Source organism: Leptonychotes weddellii, chromosome 1 (genome assembly GCF_054177405.1).
Source record: "Leptonychotes weddellii isolate Sample4059 chromosome 1, ASM5417740v2, whole genome shotgun sequence".
NCBI lineage: Eukaryota > Metazoa > Chordata > Mammalia > Carnivora > Phocidae > Leptonychotes > Leptonychotes weddellii.
This window is the reverse complement of record NC_138369.1, coordinates 17,642,501-17,662,247: the sequence shown is the minus strand read 5'-3', so window position 1 is coordinate 17,662,247 and position 19,747 is coordinate 17,642,501. Positions and strand designations below refer to the sequence as shown.

The 19,747-nt window shown below is 40.5% G+C and overlaps 1 protein-coding gene across 24 annotated transcripts in view; it reads left to right on the top strand.

Moving 5' to 3' along the window:
- The window catches only part of PBRM1 (polybromo 1), a 114,133-nt gene that overhangs the window by 76,216 nt on the left and 18,170 nt on the right, over positions 1–19,747 (top strand). For all 24 annotated transcript variants that reach the window (XM_081818944.1, XM_081818992.1, XM_081819033.1 and 21 more), the window contains 2 exons: positions 4,890–5,035; positions 8,050–8,207. In XM_081818944.1, the coding sequence (XP_081675070.1) occupies positions 4,890–5,035; positions 8,050–8,207 (304 nt within the window). The remainder of the gene's footprint in view (positions 1–4,889; positions 5,036–8,049; positions 8,208–19,747) is intronic.

Genomic DNA, 19,747 nt, shown 5'->3' with positions numbered 1-19,747 from the left:
CCCTCAAATTAAGTTATTTAAGGACAGTATGACCGGGGCGCCTGGGTGGCTTAGTCGTTAAGCCTCTGCCTTTGGCTCGGGTCATGATCCCAGGGTCCTGGGATCGAGCCCCACATCGGACTCCCTGCTCAGTGGGAAGCCTGCTTCTCCCTCTCCCTCTGCCCCTGCTTGTGTTCCCTTTCTCGCTCGCTCTCTCTTTGTCAAATAAGTAAATAAAATAAAGGGGCGCCTGGGTGGCTCAGTCGTTAAGCGTCTGCCTTCGGCTCAGGTCATGATCCCAGAGTCCTGGGATCGAGCCCCGCATCGGGCTCCCTGCTCAGCGGGAAGCCTGTTTCTCTCTCTCCCACTCCCCCTGCTTGTGTTCCCACTCTCTCTGCGTCTCTCTCTGTCAAATAAATAAATAAAATCTTTAAAAAAAAAAAAAGTAAATAAAATATTAAAAAAAAAAAAAAGAACAATATGACCAAGTAGGTGGGAGTTCATTCTAGAAATGCAGGGGTTGGTCAAAATTAGGAAAATTCAGCAATACACTTCATTATATTAATAGATCAAAGGATAAATTATTTGATAAAGTACAGTAACTGTCTTCATTTATTTAAGTCTTTAGACAGATATTTCCTCAAAGTGATTTTTTAAAGTTATATTTGTTTCTCATGCCTAAAGCCTGCTTGCTCTACTATTACCTATATTTTTCTGAAAGTAGCCAATGAAGACAAAAGTAGTAAAAATAATGACAGTAAAGTGATAAAACCTTTTTTGCAGATCATGGGGGAGCAATTAACTAAAGGTTTGAAAAACAATTCAACAAATAGGAATTTCAAAATCCATATACAAGTCAGTAGCTTTCTTATATAAACAAAACAGTAATTCACAAGACTTCTGAAAGTAAGATGAAAATGTTGAGGGTGCCTGGGTGGCTCAGTCGGTTAAGCGTCTGCCTTCTGCTCGGGTCATGATCCCAGGGTCCTGGGATCAAGCCCAGCATCAGGCTCCTTGCTCATGCTCTGTCTCTGTCTCACTCTTTCTGTAAAATAAATAAATAAAATCTTAAAAATGTTGAATATACTTTAGCAACTATTAGGAAAATCATGTAGAAAGAAACTGATTCACCTTAACAACAAAATACATTAAGAAATAACCTTGAAAGGAATTTTTGGAACCTATGGAAAGAGAAACAGTCTAACTCAAGGACATAAAAGACTTGGATAAATTGTTTTCAGAACTTGACAAAATGGGGTGCCTGGGTGTCTCAGTTGGTTAAATGTCTGACTCCAGTTCAGGGTCATGATCTCAGGGTCCTGGGATGGAGCATTGGGCTCCCTACTCAGCAGGGAGTCTGCTTCTCCCTCCCCCTCTGCCCCTTCCCCCTACTCCTGCACACTCGCTTGCTCTCTCTCTCAAATAAATAAAATCTTGGAAGAAAAATAAAAAGAACTTGACAAAATTTTTCTGGCTTTCTCATGAAAGAATAAACATGCGACAGTCACGGGAAAAGAAGGGGGAAAATAGTAATCAAAGTGCTTTGTCCTGCCAGATGTTATTGTATTTATATATATATATATTTAAGTTTTATTTATTTAAGTAATCTCTACATCCACCATGGGGCTTGAACTCATGACCCCAAGATCAAGAGTTGCATGCTCTTCCAACTGAGCCAGCCAGGAGCCCCTATATATTTTATATTTATTAAAAATTGAGGTATTCCAGTCAGTGGAAGGAAGAGGCTTTTCACAATTAAAATCCAGAATATAAAGGTAGTATTTTAAATCAGCAGGAGAGGATGGAATCAAATGATACTGGAAAAACTGGTAGCCATTGAAAAAGAAAAAAAAGGAGGAGGAAAATAGCCACCTGAACTCTTGCACTTCATATTCCAAAAAGTAATAATACCAAAAAAAACCCAAAAACAAAACGAAAGAAACAGAGTACTTGTTGCTAACGTAAGCAGATTTACTATTATTTACCTATATTCTTTATTTATAAGTTTGGAATGGGTCCTTTCTATACATGATATAAAATCCAGTAGCCATTAAAGTGGGGGAAAAGTCTACCATTTTTTAATGCAAAAAGCTCTTAGAAATCTAGAGAAAAAGTAACACTGGAAAAATAGGCAAAGGACCAAATAGATCATTTATAGAGGGAAGACAGCCCAAAAAAGTTAGAAAATGTGTTAATCTAATAGTTTTTAAAAGCCTGACAGGTTGGCAAGAGTTTTGAATTGCTAATACTGATAACACCTGGTGTGGGTGTGGGGAAGGACACTTCTTTCCCATCCGTGGCATTCCCCTTGACCTGGCCATTTGATACCAGAAAATGTGGTCCAACTCAATATTCAGGTGCACCAAAGGGTTCTCCACAAGGGACAGCATCAGTGTTATTTGTAAAAGCAAAAACCCTTGGCCAGACCCAAATGCCCATGAATAGGAGTTGAGGAAATTGTCAGACATCCATAGCATGCAAACTCTGTGGCCAGTAAGCACAGTGAGGTAGGTCTATATATATGGCACATGGAAAGTTGTCCAAGTCACGTGGTAAGAGCATGCTTATAATTAACAGGTGGCAGAATGGGATGTGGTTCCATTATTATTCAAAAAAACCAAAACTGGGGCGCCTGGGTGGCTCAGATGGTTAAGCATCTGCCTTTGGCTCAGGTCATGATCCCAGGGTCCTGGGATCGAGCCCCGCATCGGGCTTCCTGCTAGGCAGGGAACCTGCTTCTCCCTCTCTCTCTCTGACGCTCATGAATAAATAAAACATTTAAAAAAAAAAACTGTATGTTTACATACACGACTGTAAAAGCAGTGTGGAGAATTGCTGTGTGCTGAACCAGGTGTTTATCTCTGGGGTTGGATCACAGAAGATTGCCTTTAAGTTTTACATGCTCTAATGTTTGAATTGTTGCCCACAGATACACTTTTTTTATATAGTCAAAAAAGATAAAGCTTTTAAATTATTAATGTAAAAACTGGAAAAAATCGACTTCCTCGTGTCTTAGAAAAGAAATACATTTTAGTGTCCTAACAGTGTTACAAGAGAAAGGGAGCTTGGGAAAGAACATGATATTTTTTACATTTCACCAATATTCCTGGGAATCATAGAGAATTTTGAAAGAATAAGAAATACCAATGGAAGCAAACATGAGAATTAACGCAGATTTCTTATTAGAATTCATAAGTCTCCAGGGTCCTCTCTGTGCACATGTTTTGTTTTGGGTTTTTTTTTTTTTTCTTTTGTCTCTTATCTTTATTTTAATACTGCCTGGCTGAAACAAGTCCTTCCTGGAACTTTTTAAAAGAATACCTTCAGCAGGTAGAGCATGCAGCCCTCATTCTCAAGGCAGAGAGATTACTTTAAAAAAAAAAGAACTTCAGAACAGAATCTGTTCCTAAAAGAAAAAGTTACTCTTTTTTTTTTTTTTTTTTAAGATTTTATTATTTGACACAGAGCGTGCGCGCACACAAGTTGGGGGAGAAGAGGGAGAGGGAGAAGCAGATTCCCCGCTGAGCAGGGAGCCCGATGTGGGGCTCAGTCCCAGGACCCCAGGATCATGACCTGAGCCAAAGGCAGATGCTTAAACAGCTGAGCCACCCAGGTGCCCAGAAAAAGTTATTCTTAATTTTAGGGGCTAAGTTCCCATTCCTGCAAATCCCTTTCACCCATTATATGTGTGACCTCGCTCGTTCTTAAGGATTTTCCAGGAGACCATTTATATATCACATTTGAAGTCAGATCAAAACAAATGTTTGGACCTTCTGAAGGAGATTTTTCTTTTTTTCGGTTTGAAGTTTCAGATATTCTCAGGGAGATGCAGTAGAAAATATTGGGGTTCTGGAATTTCCTCAGCTTTTATGTGTTTTGGAGTTAATATGTTTAAAACACCTCATGGTGTGCCCACTTTCTGCATCAGATCAGAACTGTCTTTTTTTCTTTTTCTTTTTTTTTTTAAAGATTTTATTTATTTATTTGAGAGCACTCGCAGGAGCAGGGGGAGGGACAGAGGCAGAGGGAGAAGCAGACTCCCCACTGAGCACAGAATCCAACACGGAGCTCAGGACCCTGTGATCATGACCTGAGCAGAAGGCAGACCCTTAGCCGACTGAGCCACCCAGGCGCCCCTTTTTCTTTTTCTTTTTCTTTCTTTTTTTGCCAAAACTATAAAACAACAATAACGAATGGGTGTTCAAGTGCTTTTCATAAGTCAGGCATTGTTCTGCATATTTAACTGTGGAGTGTGTCATTGGAGCTTCTTCCTAACAGCTCCATCTGATGGGTGCACTCTGCCTTCCTTTTACAGATGGCCTAAGAGGTCAGGTCATTTGCCCAGTGTCACAGCAGCCAGGAGGTGACAGACCTTGTAATTTATTCAGAGACAGAGTGTATGTGTTTATGTCACAGAGGCTGTACTATTTCTTTCCATTCCAGAATAAATCAAAATGATAACAATTTTATTTTTAATTATCATTTAAAACCATCAGTTGTTAATGTTAAGAAATTGAGAGATCAGTAAATGTAATGAAGAGGAAGCTTGCGCAGAATTTGCTCCTTATCCTCCATAGCAGTGTGTGAGTGAGGCTGCTCCTGAATGCTGATGTGTCCTCTGTGGTGCTTCTCTCCCCCACCTCCCCCGAAGGCTATGGGAATGGGGTGTGTGTGTGTGGGGGGTGGTAACAGTTTATGAAACTTAAGTATAAATTTAAAATAAATACAATATTTAATAAGACTTAGTTTGGTTTCAGTACCCCAGTCTTGTCCCCGACCTTCATCAAAATTTCTGCTTATAGTTATTTTTTATTTTAAGTTAATATGAAGGAAAGTCAGCTTTTTCTTAACCTCTTCTGCTACGCCTTGATTGTCAACTGCCTGTCTTCAACCAGTTTCCTTTACCACAGGAGAAAGAAGATGTCCCTGTGGAAATGTCAAATGGTGAACCAGGTTGCCACTACTTCGAGCAGCTCCATTACAATGACATGTGGCTAAAGGTTGGCGATTGTGTCTTCATCAAGTCCCATGGCCTGGTGCGCCCTCGCGTGGGCAGGTGGGTGTACTGAAGCAGGGAGGATGCAGTTGGGTCTGAGAGATTTGGAGCGGGTAGAAATTCATCACTCTTTAGGATGGAGTGAAAGTCGTCATCATCCTCCCCACAATCCTGTAACTTCTCCAGCTTCCTCACACACACTTGCCCTGCTTTGGTCTCTAGCCACACTTCCTTCTTTAAATCCTTCCTGTGAAGTTTTCTTTTCTTCTCCTACCATTTACTGAATTCTCAACCCAGAAATCTCCCTGCCTACCTCACATGATGAACTCCTTTAGCTTAAATTTGAGATAGCACTTCCTTAAGGAAGCCTTTCCTGTCCCCTGCAGACTGGATTAGGTCTCCTCATTACTCTCAGAGCATGTATCAGGTTATTTTACTGTTGGGTTTCCATACCGGACTGCAAATGCCCTGAGAGGAGGGGCCCTGTCCTTTGGCCTACTTTTGTATTCCCTGCTCCAAGCACGATGCACGAAACCTGGTAAGGGCTCAGATATTTGTTGAACAAGTACATGAATGAAAGTATGGTTGCATGGCGTAAAACGGCAATGAAGGAGTCAGGTATGGGACTGGGCAGTAGAGGGTAGTGATTAAGAGTTGTGGGTCTTGGCGTGAGTTCCAGCTCTGCTAGCTGCATGTCCTTAGGCAAATGATTGACTTTTCTGAGCTCCAGTTTCCTCATTCCATTTTTTCTTCATTCAGTAATCATTTATTACAAACCTAGTATTTGCCAGGCTGTGAGGATACATTAGTGAATAAAACAGACAAATATCCTTAGTCCCATGGATCTTTGTTGCAGTGGGAACACAAACAATAAACATTGCAAATAAGTAAAGGGTACAGAACATTAGGTCATGATATGTGCTGTGAAAAAAATCGATCAGAGGATGGGGAATCAGGAGTGCACAGTCAAAGTGAGGAGGTGCAGAAGTTTAAGTAGGGTGGTGTATATAGGCCTCACTGAGAGCTGATAGTTGAGCTAACACTTGAAGAAACTGAGGGAGTGAGGAATGTGAATATTCAGAGAGAAAGCTTTCCAGGAAGCAAGAACAGCCAGTATGAAGACCTGAGAGAGAAGCGTGCCTGGCATGTCCAGATTTGGACGGTTTGTTGCCGGGGAAGTGAGCAGTGCATTGAGTTAGGTCATGAGGGCCACAGCACACAGTGCCACTCTGGTCGGCACGTGGGCTTTTACTGAATTAAAGGGAGTACTACCGGATTCTTTTCTTTCTTTCTTTCTTTTATTTATTTTAAAGATTTTATTTTTGTATTTGAGAGAGAGAGCACAAGCAGGGGGAGAGGCAGGCAGAGGGAGAAGCAGACTCCCCGCTGAGCAGGGAGCCCAATGGGGGACTCCATCCCAGGACCCTGGGATCAGGACCTGAGCCGAAGGCAGACGCTTAACCTACTGAGCCACCAGGCGCCCCCATTGGGTTCTTTTAGGCATAGATGTGATATCTGAATTAGTTCTTAGCAGGATTGCTCTGCCTTCTGATTGCTGAGAATAGACTAAAGGGTTGGGGCGCTTGGGTGGCTCAGTCAGTTAAGCATCTGCCTTCAGCTCAGGTCATGATCCCAGGGTCCTGGGATCCAGTCCCGCATCGGGCTCCTTGCTCAGCGGGGAGCCTGCTTCTCTCTCTCCCTCTGCCACTCCCCCTGCTTGTGCTCTCTATCTCTCTCTCTCTCTGACAAATAAATAAAATCTTTAAAAAAAGAAAAGAGGGGCACCTGGGTGGCTCAGTCATTGGGCGTCTGCCTTCAGCTCAGGTCATGATCCCAGGGTCCTGGGATCGAACCCCGCATCGGGCTCCCTGCTCGGCAGGAAGCCTGCTTCTCCCTCTCTCACTCCCCCTGCTTGTGTTCCCTCTCTTGCTGTGTCTCTCTCTGTCAAATAAGTAAGTAAAATCTTTAAAAAAAAAAAAAAAGAAAGAAAAATAAGACTTAAAGGGTCAAAGAGAAGCAAGGAGATCTGCTAGGAGGCTGTTGCAATAATCCAGGCAATAATGATTGCTGGCTCAGGCCAGCAGTCAGATCCTGTTGTGAAAGGTTGAATTAATAGGATTCCTGATAAATGGGATGTGGGGTCCGAGAGAGAGAGAGAGAGAAAGGAGTCAAGGGTGACTTCTATGTGTTGGCCTAAGGAACTGAAAGGGTGGAGTTAACCATGAACTGAGATGAGGATGTTGCTTCATGTCAGGAACCACAAGACAATGGGGACATTAATTATCCCAACTTGCCGGGGGTGGTTATGAGGAATTGTATAATACCTAACACAGAGCAGTCAGATACGCATTTTTATTTTTGTCTAGGGAGATAGTATCTGGCTCTCATCAGATTCTCAATGGGTGAAGGGTTATTTATTATACCTTGACACTCAAAAAGTCATGAACCATTGCCTTAAAGGAATATCTGTGACTCATGTGAGCTGACCCCAAATATGGATGGTTTGTGTGTTTATTCGGCTGGTGAGTCCGATGACAGATGCTTAGTTTTGTTTTTTGTTTTCATCATGAGGATTTCAGGGGAAAAAAAACCTGGAGGTTAGCTGAAACTATTAAGTCATATGCCTTGGTATTGTGTGTTTTTTCCCTCAGATGAATAGCCAGTGTCTTCCCTTTCCAAATGTCTTCTCCTATGCTCAAAGGGGGGAAAAGGGAAATGGTCTTATTGTCAAAATAGTCAACAAAACTCCTCTAAGTAGTAAATATCATTAAGTTTTTGGTTAAGAGAATTTCTGATAGATTAATTCTTCAAGAATGAAACCGATCAGGGGCGCCTGGGTGGCTTAGTCGTTAAGCGTCTGCCTTCGGCTCAGGTCATGATCCCAGGGTCCTGGGATCGAGCCCCACATCAGGCTCCCTGCTCCACAGGAAGTCTGCTTCTCCCTCTCCCACTCCCCCTGCTTGTGTTCCCTCTCTCGCTGTGTCTCTCTCTGTCAAATAAATTAAAAAAAAAAAAAGAAGAATGAAACCGATCAGAATTCTGTTTTAATGGAATTTCTCCATTTTTCCCCCAAGAATTGAAAAGGTATGGGTCCGAGATGGAGCCGCATATTTTTATGGCCCCATCTTCATTCACCCAGAAGAGACGGAACATGAGCCCACAAAAATGTTCTACAAAAAAGAAGTGTTTCTGAGTAATCTGGAAGAAACCTGCCCCATGACATGTATTCTGGGTATGTATTTATGCCTTTTCATTTAATCACATCCATTCTACAACAATTGATTGAATACTCCTGTGTTAGGCACTGTTCTAGGTGCTAGGTATACAGCAAACAGACCAGAGTCTCTGCTGTCTTAGAGACTTAACAATGGGGCAGAGGTTGGGGAGTCAGTAAATAAATTAAGTCTATAGGACATCAGGTAGTAATTAGAGCTATGAATGAGAATAAGGAAGAAAAAGAGGACAGAGAGTAATGTTGAAGGGAGGTCTTGTTTTAGGTAATCTGGTCACCAAAAGCCTTTTTTTTTTAAGATTTTATTTATTTGCGAGAGAGAGAATGAGAGACAGCGTAAGAGGGAGGAGGGTCAGAGGGAGAAGCAGACTCCCCGCTGAGCAGGGAGCCCTATGCGGGACTCGATCCTGGGACTCCAGGACCATGACCTGAGCCTAAGGCAGTCGCCCAACCAACTGAGCCACCCAGGCACCCCAAAAGCCTTTTTGATAGGTGGCGTTAGCAGAGCCCTGAAGGCAGTAAGGAGGAAAACCATCCAAATACAGGCATGCCTTGTTTTATTGCTTTATTGCACTTCACAGATGCTGTTTTTTAAAAATTGAAGGTTTGTGGCAATCCTGCGTCAAGCAAGTCTGTTGGTGCCATTTTTCCAACAGCATTTGCTCACTTCATGTCTCTGTCACATTTTGGTAATTCTCACAATATTTCAGACTTTATTACTATTATATTTGAGATGCTGCAATCTCATGATAAAACTTTAATAGCTGAGGAATTGCTTTTTATGGATGAGCAAAGACAGTGGTTTCTTGGTAAGGAACCTACTCATGGTAAAATTGCTGTGAAGGTTGTTAAAATGACAAAAAAGATTTCAAGTATCACGTAAATTAGTTGTTAAAGCACCAGCAGGATTTGAGAGGATTGACTCCCAAGTTTGAAAGTTCAACTATGGGTAAAATCCTATCCAAACAGCATCACATACTACAGAGAAACCATTTGTGAAAGGAAGAGTCAATCGATGTTGCAACTGCTGTCTTATTTTAAGAAATTGCCACAGCCACCCCAGCCTTTGGCAACCACCATCCTGATCAGTCAGCAGCCATCATCATCCAGACAAGACCCTCCACCAGCAAAAAGATGGGGACACCTGGCTGGCTCAGTCAGTAGAACATACGACTCTTGATCTCAGGATTTTGAGTTCAGGCCCTAGTTAGATGTAGCGTTCACTTAAAAAAAAAAAATTACAACTCACTGAAAGCTCAGATGATGGTTAGTATTTTTTAGCAATAAAAAGTGTCTTTTAACTGTAGTATGTACATTGTTTTTTAGACATAATGCTATTGCACACTTAATGGACTGCAGTATAGTGTAAACATAACTTTTATATACAGTGGGAAACCAAAAAATCATTTGACTTACTTTATTGTGATACTCACTTTATTGAGGTGATCAGGAACTGAACCCACAGTATCTCCAAGGTATACCCGGATCTGAGATTTTACTCCTTTTACGCACAGCAAATGTGAAATGCAAAGCCCTTAAGGCATAGTATCTGGGCATGTTTGAGACACAGGAAGAGAGCTGGTGGCTGGGCAAACAGTCACAGTAGGTCTACTAGACTATGCTGAGATTGAGTTTGGAGCAGATAGGAAGTCCTGGTTATGAGTAGAGAGGTGGTGTGAGCCAGCATATGCACTGGAGGAATCACTGTGGCTGGAGAATGGAGAATATGTAAGAATAAGGTAGGAAGCAGGGAGAGGAGTTAAAAGACTTCTACGGTTTCCTTTGGACTCTTAACCCTAGTAATGTTATTGTACCGGATCCAGAAATGTGCAGGGCTCATGTTATGGTTTCTGTTCAGTCATTCTCCTGAGTGTTCACATGCACTCTGCTTCTCAAATGTAGTTATATGCATCACAGACTGTCATTGTTTTCAGCTGTTGTGTTTCTTCTTGCCCTGAATTAGTGCTACAACTTACTTGCAAACCAGCTACTCTTCCCATCTTTTGGAATAGTTTTCCAAAAGGTTACTAGGTACAAGCTTTATAATGATTACACATGGTTATAAAGAAGCAGCCACCATGCTTATGGCCAAGAGGAAATAAGTATTTTACACTTAGACTTTATTTAATCACTAAGTTTACCTACATTGTTTTGGTGCTTTGAATTTTTTCAGAATTAGATATGGTAAATGTGTTACCTCTCTCATGTCTCTCTCTGAATGGCTGACAGTTCAACACGTTTTCCTCTTTGTAACGTGGTGCACCCTGGGGAGAGGGAGCAAAGGCTCGTGAGGTTATTAAATCCTTCTTAAGTTTCTGCAGCAGAGACTATCTTCCTTTTAACTCATGATCCAGACTAAAGAAGTGCCCTAAAGCCTTAATCCCTAGGGTAAACCCAGCCACAAGACTCAAAGGGAGTAGAGCAAAGGTGAGACTGAAGTCTCCTTTGTTAGGGTGACCATATCATTTATTGCTTTTTTTCTTAGTGGTTACCCTGGGAATTACATCTTAAATTTGTCGCAGTCTAGTTTGAATCAATACTGCCTTAGCTGCTGCTTTTTTTTTTTTTTTTTTTTTTTTTAAGATTTTATTTATTTGAGAGAGAGCATGAGACGGGGGAGGGCCAGAGGGAGAAGCAGACTCCCTGCTGAGCAGGGAGCCCGATGCGGGACTTGATCCTGGGACTCCAGGATCATGACCTGAGTCAAAGGCAATCACTCAACCAACTGAGCCACTCAGGCACCCTGTCTTAGCTTATATCGTATATTAAACTCTGCTCTAGAGCACCATCCCTCCCCCTTTGTGTTATTGTCAGAAATCATATCTTTATACTGTGTGTGCCCCCATTGACATGAATTTCTAATTATCGCTTTATGCATTTGTCTTTAAAATCATATAGGAGGGAAAAAAGGAGAATTAGAAACTGGAAATACAATATTGGCTTTTATATTTACATATGTGGTTACCTTTATTGGTGTTTTTTGATTTCTTTGTATGGCTTCACATCATTATCTGATGTCCTTTCATTTCAGCCTGAAGGACTCCCTTTAGTATTTCTTGTAGAACAGGTCAACTAACAACAGACTCTCTTGTCTTTTGTTTATCTAGAAGTGTTTCGATTCCTCTATTTTTGAAGGGTACTTTTGCTATATATAGAATTCTCCATTGACAGTTTTTTCTGTCATGCCTTCCATCAAATTTAGGGAGTTTTTTGTCTTCACATATTCTTTCTTCTCCTTTCTCTCCTCCATCTGAGAGTCCCATTAGGCCTATGTTGGTGTGCTTAATGGTGTGTCACAGTTTTCACAGACTGCTCGTGTTTCTTTCTTCTTTCTTCTTTCTGTTCCTCAGACTGATCATTTCAGTTGGCTTGTCTTGGAGTTCACAGGTTCTTCTGCCTGTTCAAATCTTCTAATGAAGATTTTCATTTTAGCTGTTATACTTTTCAGCTCCAGCGTTTTTTTTTTCTTTTTCTTTTTAAGATTTTATTCATCAGAGAGAGAGAGTGCACACAAGCATGGGGGGAGGGGCAGAGGGAGAGGTAGAAGCAGACTCCCTGCTGAGCAGGGAGCCTGATGGTGGCTCAACCCCAGGTCTCTGGGATCATGACCTGAGCTGAAGGCAGATGCTTAACCTACTGAGCCACCCAGGCACCCTTCTGCTCCAGCATTTCTATTTAGGCTTTCCAGTTCTTGTCTCATTCTTGATAATCTCTATTTGGTGAGTCAGCATTCTGATTTCCTTTAGTTGTTTGTCCATGGTTTGCTTTAGCTCTCTGAGCATATTTAAAACAGTTGATGTAAAGTGTTTGTCTCATAGGTCCAGTGTCTGGGCTTTCCCTGGGATGGTTTCTGTTCATTTCTTTTTATCCTATGAGTGGGCCATACTTTCCTGTTTCTTTGCATGGCCTCATAATTTTTTATGAAAACTGGGTATTTTGAATATCATAATGTGATACCTCTGGAAATTGGATTCTCCCCTTTCCTCAGGCTTTATTGTTATAGCTTACTGGGGGGTCATAGTTGCTCATTTAATGACTTTTCTAAACTAGTTTTTTAAACTGTGTTTGCTGGGGCGTTCTGGGTGGCTCAGTCGTTAAGCATCTGCCTTCAGTTCAGATCATGATCCCAGCGTCCTGGGATCAAGTCCCACATCGGGCTCCCTGCTCAGCAGGAAGCCTGTTTCTCCCTCCCCCACTTCCCCTGTTTGTGTTCCCTCTCTCACTGTGTCTCTCTCTCTGTCAAATAAATAAATAAAATTTAAAAATAAATAAACTGCTGTTGTGTGTGGACACTGAAGTCTCTGATCTGTTAGCTTAGTGGTCAGCTACTGATTTAATAGAGATTTTCTTAAATGCTTGGATCAAAAAAAAAAAAAAAAAAAATTTCCCGGTCTCTGCAGCTCGAGGCTGTGTCTGTGTTGGAACACACTTTCATCACTCAGCCTGAAGTTTACAACTCTGCCTTTTCCTTTGCTTCCTGTTTGCACAGGGCTTGACAGTCAGCCAGAGGTGAGAGTTGAGGGCTTTCAGGTCTTTTCTGAGCATGCGTCCTGCCCATGGCATGTGCCTGGCTTTCTAGATTCCCCAGGATATGTGGAAGCTTTCCAAAACTCTTACTCCCCAAAGTATCTCACTGCCCAGCTTTTTCTGCCAGGCTTTTTCATATTTGTACTGTTTGCCCCAACTGATAACCTTTGTCCCAGCTGGCACCGTCTGGTTCATTTGCCTTCAGGTGTTTTCAGCAGAAGTACCATAGCCACTTTTCTGCCATCATGAGATTCCAAGTTAGGTGGAATAAAGGCAAACCCTTCGCGTTCGTCCCTGAGGAAGCCAGCCATGTTGGTCAAAACAGGCAACCAAATTCTTTGAGAACAAGGGCTGGTCTGCTCCCTCCAGCACCAGAAACTCCCACCAGGAGTGCGGGCTGTCATCTTCCTGACTGCTGCTGAGCCAGAGGGGGGTGAGGGGGGGTGGGGCAAGGGTAAGTTAAAATGCCACAAAGCTCACCTGCCCACTTGCAGTCACTTTTTTCTTGATTAAACATTCACGTAGTTGTTTGGCTGTTTTCCAGAGTTCCAGTAATGTTGATTCTGACAGTTTCTGCTGGCTTTTCTCATTGTTTCTGTGAGAGCACGACTCTTGGCTCTCCCTACTTCACCGTTTTCACCGACATCATTTGGAGTAATTCCTTTTTATAGATACCTATGAGAATGTGTTGCACTCTGTAGTTTATAAACTACATATCCAGGATCTCGTTTATTTTTCACCGTGACCCTGTACAAAAGATGCTGTCATTCTCAGAAAAGTGAAGTTAATGTCTAATACATTGGACCAAAACTAAAACCTAGGTCTTCTCGCTTCTGCTTCTGTACTGGTGTTTAGATTGTTGGTTTACAGCCAGCTGGTACACTTTTGAGAGTGAAAAGAGGTGCCAGTATTATTAAGCAGGACACCAGCCATACAGTGAGATGCATGGTTACTTCATCTTGAGATAAACCCCAAAAGGAAATGCCTCTAGTGGTCACAAAATGGGATTTTAGCCCAGCTTGTGCGTTTCAGTATCCACCCCCTAAGGAAGAAAAAGTGTTTTTGTTATGTTTTATATTGACTTTCAAATGCAGGGAGGCAGATTTTTTTTTAATTAATTTGTTTCTGTAGAGAGTAATAATTTAAAGTGTTTAAGCTTTAGAAGATTTATAATTTTATTGTGTTAACTATACACAGTGTTGAATGTAAATCTCATCTTTGTCTCCCTGAAACAAAAGTTTTAAAGGTAATTAGCTGAGGTAAAACATTTTCATCTTCTGTAATACAGACCTAATGGGGGCATACTTCACTTAGGAGACAGTCCTGTTTTGCTGTTATACATATGCTTTTTGTTCATTGCCTTCGGTAACCTATATGGTAATCAAACAGCCATGGAGAAGTTGCTTTTGGGAATGAACAGGGCCACATATGACAGAAACTGCCTCCATCCTTAGACACTTGGATCATAAAATTCCCAGGAACCTGAGCTCCTGAAACATGCCAATTCCTAATTTATTTGCTCGTTCTGTTTTCTTCATAATAGATTTTTTTAAATGCTGTATTAATTGAAAAACTATTCTTAGTAAGGGAAGAATAAAAGGCTTTTATTTATTTTTTTTAAAGATTTATTTATTTTAGGGGCGCCTGGGTGGCTCAGTCGGTTGGTTAAGCGTCTGCCTTTGTCTCAGGTAATGATCCCAGGACCCTGGGATCGAGCCCCATGTCAGGCTCTCTGCCCAGTGGAGAGTTTGCTTCTCACTCTCCCTCTGCCCCTCCCCATGCTCGTTCTCTCTCTCTCTCAAAGTGTTTTTTTTTAAAAATAAGGATTTATTTATTAGAGAGTGCATGGGGCGGGGGGAGGAGACAGAAGAAGATGGAAAGAGAAAATCTCCAGCAGACTCCCCGCTGAGCAAGGAGCCCAACGACCCCGAGACCATGACCCGAGCAGAAATCAAGAGTCCAATGCTCAACCGACTGAGCCACCAGGTACTCCAGAATAAAAGGCTTTTTTTTTTTTTTTTTAAAGATTTTATTTATTTATTTTAGAGTGAGCATGAGCAGGGGAAGGGGGAGAGGGAGAGAGAGAATCTCAAGCAGACTCCCTGCTGAGCGTGGAGCCCAACACGGGACTCCATCCCAGGACCCCAAGATCATGACCTGAGCCAAGATCAAGAGTCGGCCGTTCAACTGAGTGAGCCACCCAGCTGCCCCTCCAGAATAAAAGGCTTTTAAAGATTAGAAAGGAAAAATAAAAAGATCAGGTTTTGCAAAGACATTATTAGGTACATATAAATTCCAAAAGGTATTTGGATAAGCTATTAGAATTAAATGGAAATATCAAGATTATCTATATGTTTGTTTATCATCAAAGAGCAATTAGAAAGTTGAATTTTAAAAACATGCCATTTACATTAAATACCTAGGAATAAATCTTTAAAAAAATGTAAAAACTCCTACACACACACACACACACACCAAAAAACTGTGTGAGTTGGGGCGCCTGAATGGCTCAGTCGGTTAAGCGTCTTAACTCTTGATCTCAGCTCAGATCTTGATCTCAGAGTCATGGGTTCAAGCCCCACATTGGACTCCACACTGGGCATGGCGCCTACTTAGGAAAAAAACAAAAAAACCCTATGAGAAAATGATTGAAAGGCATTAAAGAAGACCTAAATAAATGAAGTGATTCATTATGTTTATAGCTGGAAGACTCGGTATTTTAAAGAAGTCACTTTTCTCCCTATTTGATGTATCAGTTCATTATGGTTCCAGTCAGAGTTCAGCAGGTTTTTATTAATTTTGTATGCTTTATTAAATAAAAGCTTCCTGAGCTTTTATCTTTTCCATGTCTTGTGAGGGCCTGGTAGGAACCCCAGGTCAGGACACAGAGAGGCCACAACCATGCCAGGGCTACTAAGTCAGTTTTACTCTTTAGCTGTGAGCATAATTTTTACCCTTTCCAAATCTCTATTTTTCATTCTGTGAATTATGGAAAATGGTAACTATGCCTTCTCTGAATTGAAAAGCCTTTGGATTGTGTAAGTCAAGTGCTTGTGTGTAAATCTAAGGCAATGATAATAATTACAGCTATTTTAAGCTTCTGAAATGTTTCTGACCTGTTTTTACATGTTTTAGGTGTTTTGCATGTAAATGTTTAATAAATTATCAGCTATGAACACTCCTGTTAAGGAGTGCAAAATAAGGGGTGTCCATATCACTCTTATTTAACCATGTTGTGGAAGTACTAGTGAGCATAGTTAGAAATAAGTACTAGTCACCATAGTTAGAGATAAGAAACAAAATCTACACTGAGGAAATTAAGGATGTGATAATTCAGGAGGATTAACTAGGAATTACTTCACACAATAAGAGAAGTAAGATGGTTGAGTACAGGGGCGCCTGAGTGGCTCAGTCGTTAAGTGTCTGCCTTCGGCTCAGGTCATGATCCCAGGCTCCTGGGATCGAGCCCCACATCAGGCTCCCTGCTCGGCAGGAAGCCTGCTTCTCCCTCTCCCACTCCCCCTGCTTGTGTTTCCTCTCTCACTGTCTCTCTCTCTGTCAAATAAATAAATAAAATCTTTAAAAAAAAAAAAAAAAGATGGTTGAGTACAACATGGATAACAAAGCAACTGCCTTAAGAGATTCAATAATAGGGGCGCCTGGCTGGCTCAGTCAGTAGAATATCCGACTCTTGATCTTGGGGTTGTGAGTTTGAGCCCCACATTGGGTGTAGAGATTGCTTAAATAAATAGCACTTTAAAAAAATTCAATAATAGTAATAAAAAGATAAAATACCTTGGGATAAATTTAAGAAGATATGTGCCCCATCTGTATAAATAAAGTTTTTAAATGCTGCTCTAAAGCATTTGTGTTTTTGTTTTAAGATTTTTATTTATTTATTTGTCAGAGGGAAAGAGAGAGCACAAGCAGGGGGAGGGGCAGGCAGAGGGAGAGGGAAAAGCAGGCTCCCTGCCGAGCAAGGAGCCCGATGTGGGACTCGATTCCAGGACCCTGGGATTGTGACACAAGCCGAAGGCAGACACCTAACAGACTGAGCTACCTAGGTGTCCCACTCTTAATGCATTTAAAAAGGAATGCTTGAACAAATTGAAAAACATACTGTGTACTTGAATAATAAGTCTCAACATCATAGAGTTTTCATTCTCCCTAAGTTAATCTTTAATGTGATCCTACGAGATGTACCAATGGGAATTTTCTTGTGAGGAAGTTGGGACTTAAACTGATTTTTTAAATAATGTCAAAGAGAAACAAAAATCAGGAAAATTCTGAAAAGTATAGTCGGGGGTGAGGGCCTGTCCTTACCAGATATTAAAACATTGTAACTTCATAATAATTAAAATTATTTGAGGTGCCTGGCCAGCTCAGTCAGTAGAGTATGGGACTCTTGATCTCAGGGTCGTGAGTTCAAGCCCCACATTGGGCATGGAGCCTACTTTAAATAAATTTATTTTTTAAAAATAATTAAAATTATTTATATGATATATCAGTAAACAGATTATTTGACTAGAATAGAAAGTTTAGCAGTAGACCCAAGTATAAACTAATTTATGATAAAGGTAGCATCCCAGATAAGTGGGAAAAGATGGATTTTTCTCTAAAGAGGTATTTGGAAACAGCATAGACATTTGGAAAAAAATAAAATTGTAGTCATCCCTCACATCAACTTCAGAATAACTTCCCAGGTAAGTTACAGATTTAAATGAACATAAAATGAAACCGCAAAGATACCAAAAGAAATGATGGGAAAGAAGTTTTGTTTTTTTTTTTTAAAGATTTTATTTATTTATGACAGAGAGAGAGACAGCGAGAGCGGGAACACAAGCAGGGGGAGTGGGAGAGGGAGAAGCAGGCTTCCTGCTGAGCAGAGAGCCCGATGTGGGGCTTGATCCCAGGACCCTGGGATCATGACCTGAGCCGAAGGCAGACACTTAACTGACTGAGCCACCCAGGTGCCCCGATGGGAAAGAAGTTTTGATAAACTTTGACATAAAACCTAGAACTCATACAGAAAAAGATACATTGGACTGTGTAAAAGTTGAAAATGTTTGCATAACCAAAACTGGCAGAAACAAAGATATATGACAACTTTGGGAAAATATTTGCAATGTATATCATAGATCACATTTCCTTCATATATGAAGAGCTTATATAAAGCAATTAGAAAAGATCGATATCGAACAGAAAAATAGGCAAAGGGTAAGCAGACAGAAGTTACTAGTGGTTCTTAAATGAAAATATGCCTCACTTTAGCCATTAAAGAGATACAAGTTAAAAGTACCCAGATGTTCTTTTTCTTTTTTTAAATTACCTACCAAATTGTCGAAGATTCCGATGTTACTGGTTGACAAGAACGTAGGGAAGTGGCATTTACCTGCTTTGTGGCGGATTCATGAATGAACATGACCTCTGTGGAAGATAATTTGTTTATACCTATAATAAAAATTAAAGTGTACAGTCTCTTGACCTAGCTTTTATACTTCTAGAAATTTATACCTCAAATAGACTCACACGTATGCAAATTGATAGATATCTTAAATTGCTTATATCAGCATTGTTTTGTTTCAATGGGAGAGCAAAAAATTGGAAACAACCTAAATACCCATCAATAGGGAACTAGTTTCAATAAATACAGTATGTTAATACCAGCAGTGATCCTCTCAAGATACATTATTTTACAACAAAATTTAGGTGTAAAACAGTGTAACTGATATTCTACCATTTTTTAGTGTTAAATACATAATATAGGATGCAGCATTTTAACCATTTGTAAGTGTACAATTCAGTGACGCTAAGTCTCTCGACAATGATGGTGCAACCATCACCACTACTCATTTCTAGAATTTTTCATCTTCCAAATAGAAACTCTGTGCCCAACAAGCAGGAACTACCCATTTCTCCCCTGGTAATATCTGTCCTGCTTTCTGTCTCTGAATTTTGCCTATTCTAGGTAACTCATATAAGTGAAATCATGTGGTATTTGTCCTTTTGTGTCTAGCTTAATTTCACTTTAGCATAATCTTCTCAAGGTTCATCCAGGGTGTAGCATGTATCAGAATTTTATTCCCTTTTAAAGCTGAGTAATATTCCATTATATGTATATATAACATTTTGTTTATTCAGTCGTCTGTTGATGGCCATTTGGGTGGTTTCTGCCTTTTGACTGTTTTGAATAATGTTGCTATGAACATTGGTGTGCAAGTGTCTAATTGAGTTTCTATTTTCAGTTCTTTTAGTTATTTACCTAGAGGTAGAATTGCTGGATTATATAGCAATCTGTTTAACTTTTTGAGAAACTGCCAAGCTGTTTTCCATAGCAGTTATAGTATTTTACATTCCCACCAGCAATGTATAAAGGTTCCAATTTCTCCACATCCTTGTCCACACTTGTTATTTTCTGGTTTATTTTTTTAATATAATAGCCATCCTAACGGGTGTGAACTGGTATCTCATTGTGGTTCAGTTTGCATTTCCCTAACAGTTAATGATGTTTAGCATTTTTTCATGTGCTTCTTGTCCCTTTGTATGTCTTCTTTGGGGAAATGTCTATTCAGATCCTTTGTTTGTTTTATAATTGGGTTGTCTGGTTATTGTTGAGCTATTGGAGTTCTTTGTATATACTGGATACCAGACTTTTACCACAGATATGATTTACACATATTTCTTCTGTGGGTTGCCGATTCACTTTCTTGAGAGTGGGCTTTGAAGCACAAAAGTTTTTCATTTCGGTGAAGTCCAATTTATTTTATTTGAATGCTTGTGATTTTGATGTCACATCTGTGGAACCATTGCTTAATAGAAGGTCATAAAGATTTACACCTAAGTTTTCTTCTAAGGGTTTTATAGTTACAGCTCTTACGTTTGGGTCTTTGATCCATTTTGAGTTGCATTTTGTATACGGTGTGAGGTAGGATTCCAACTCCATTCTTTTGCATGTGGAAAGTCACTTGTCCCAGCACTGTCTGTTAAAGAGACCCTTTTTCCCCCATCAAATT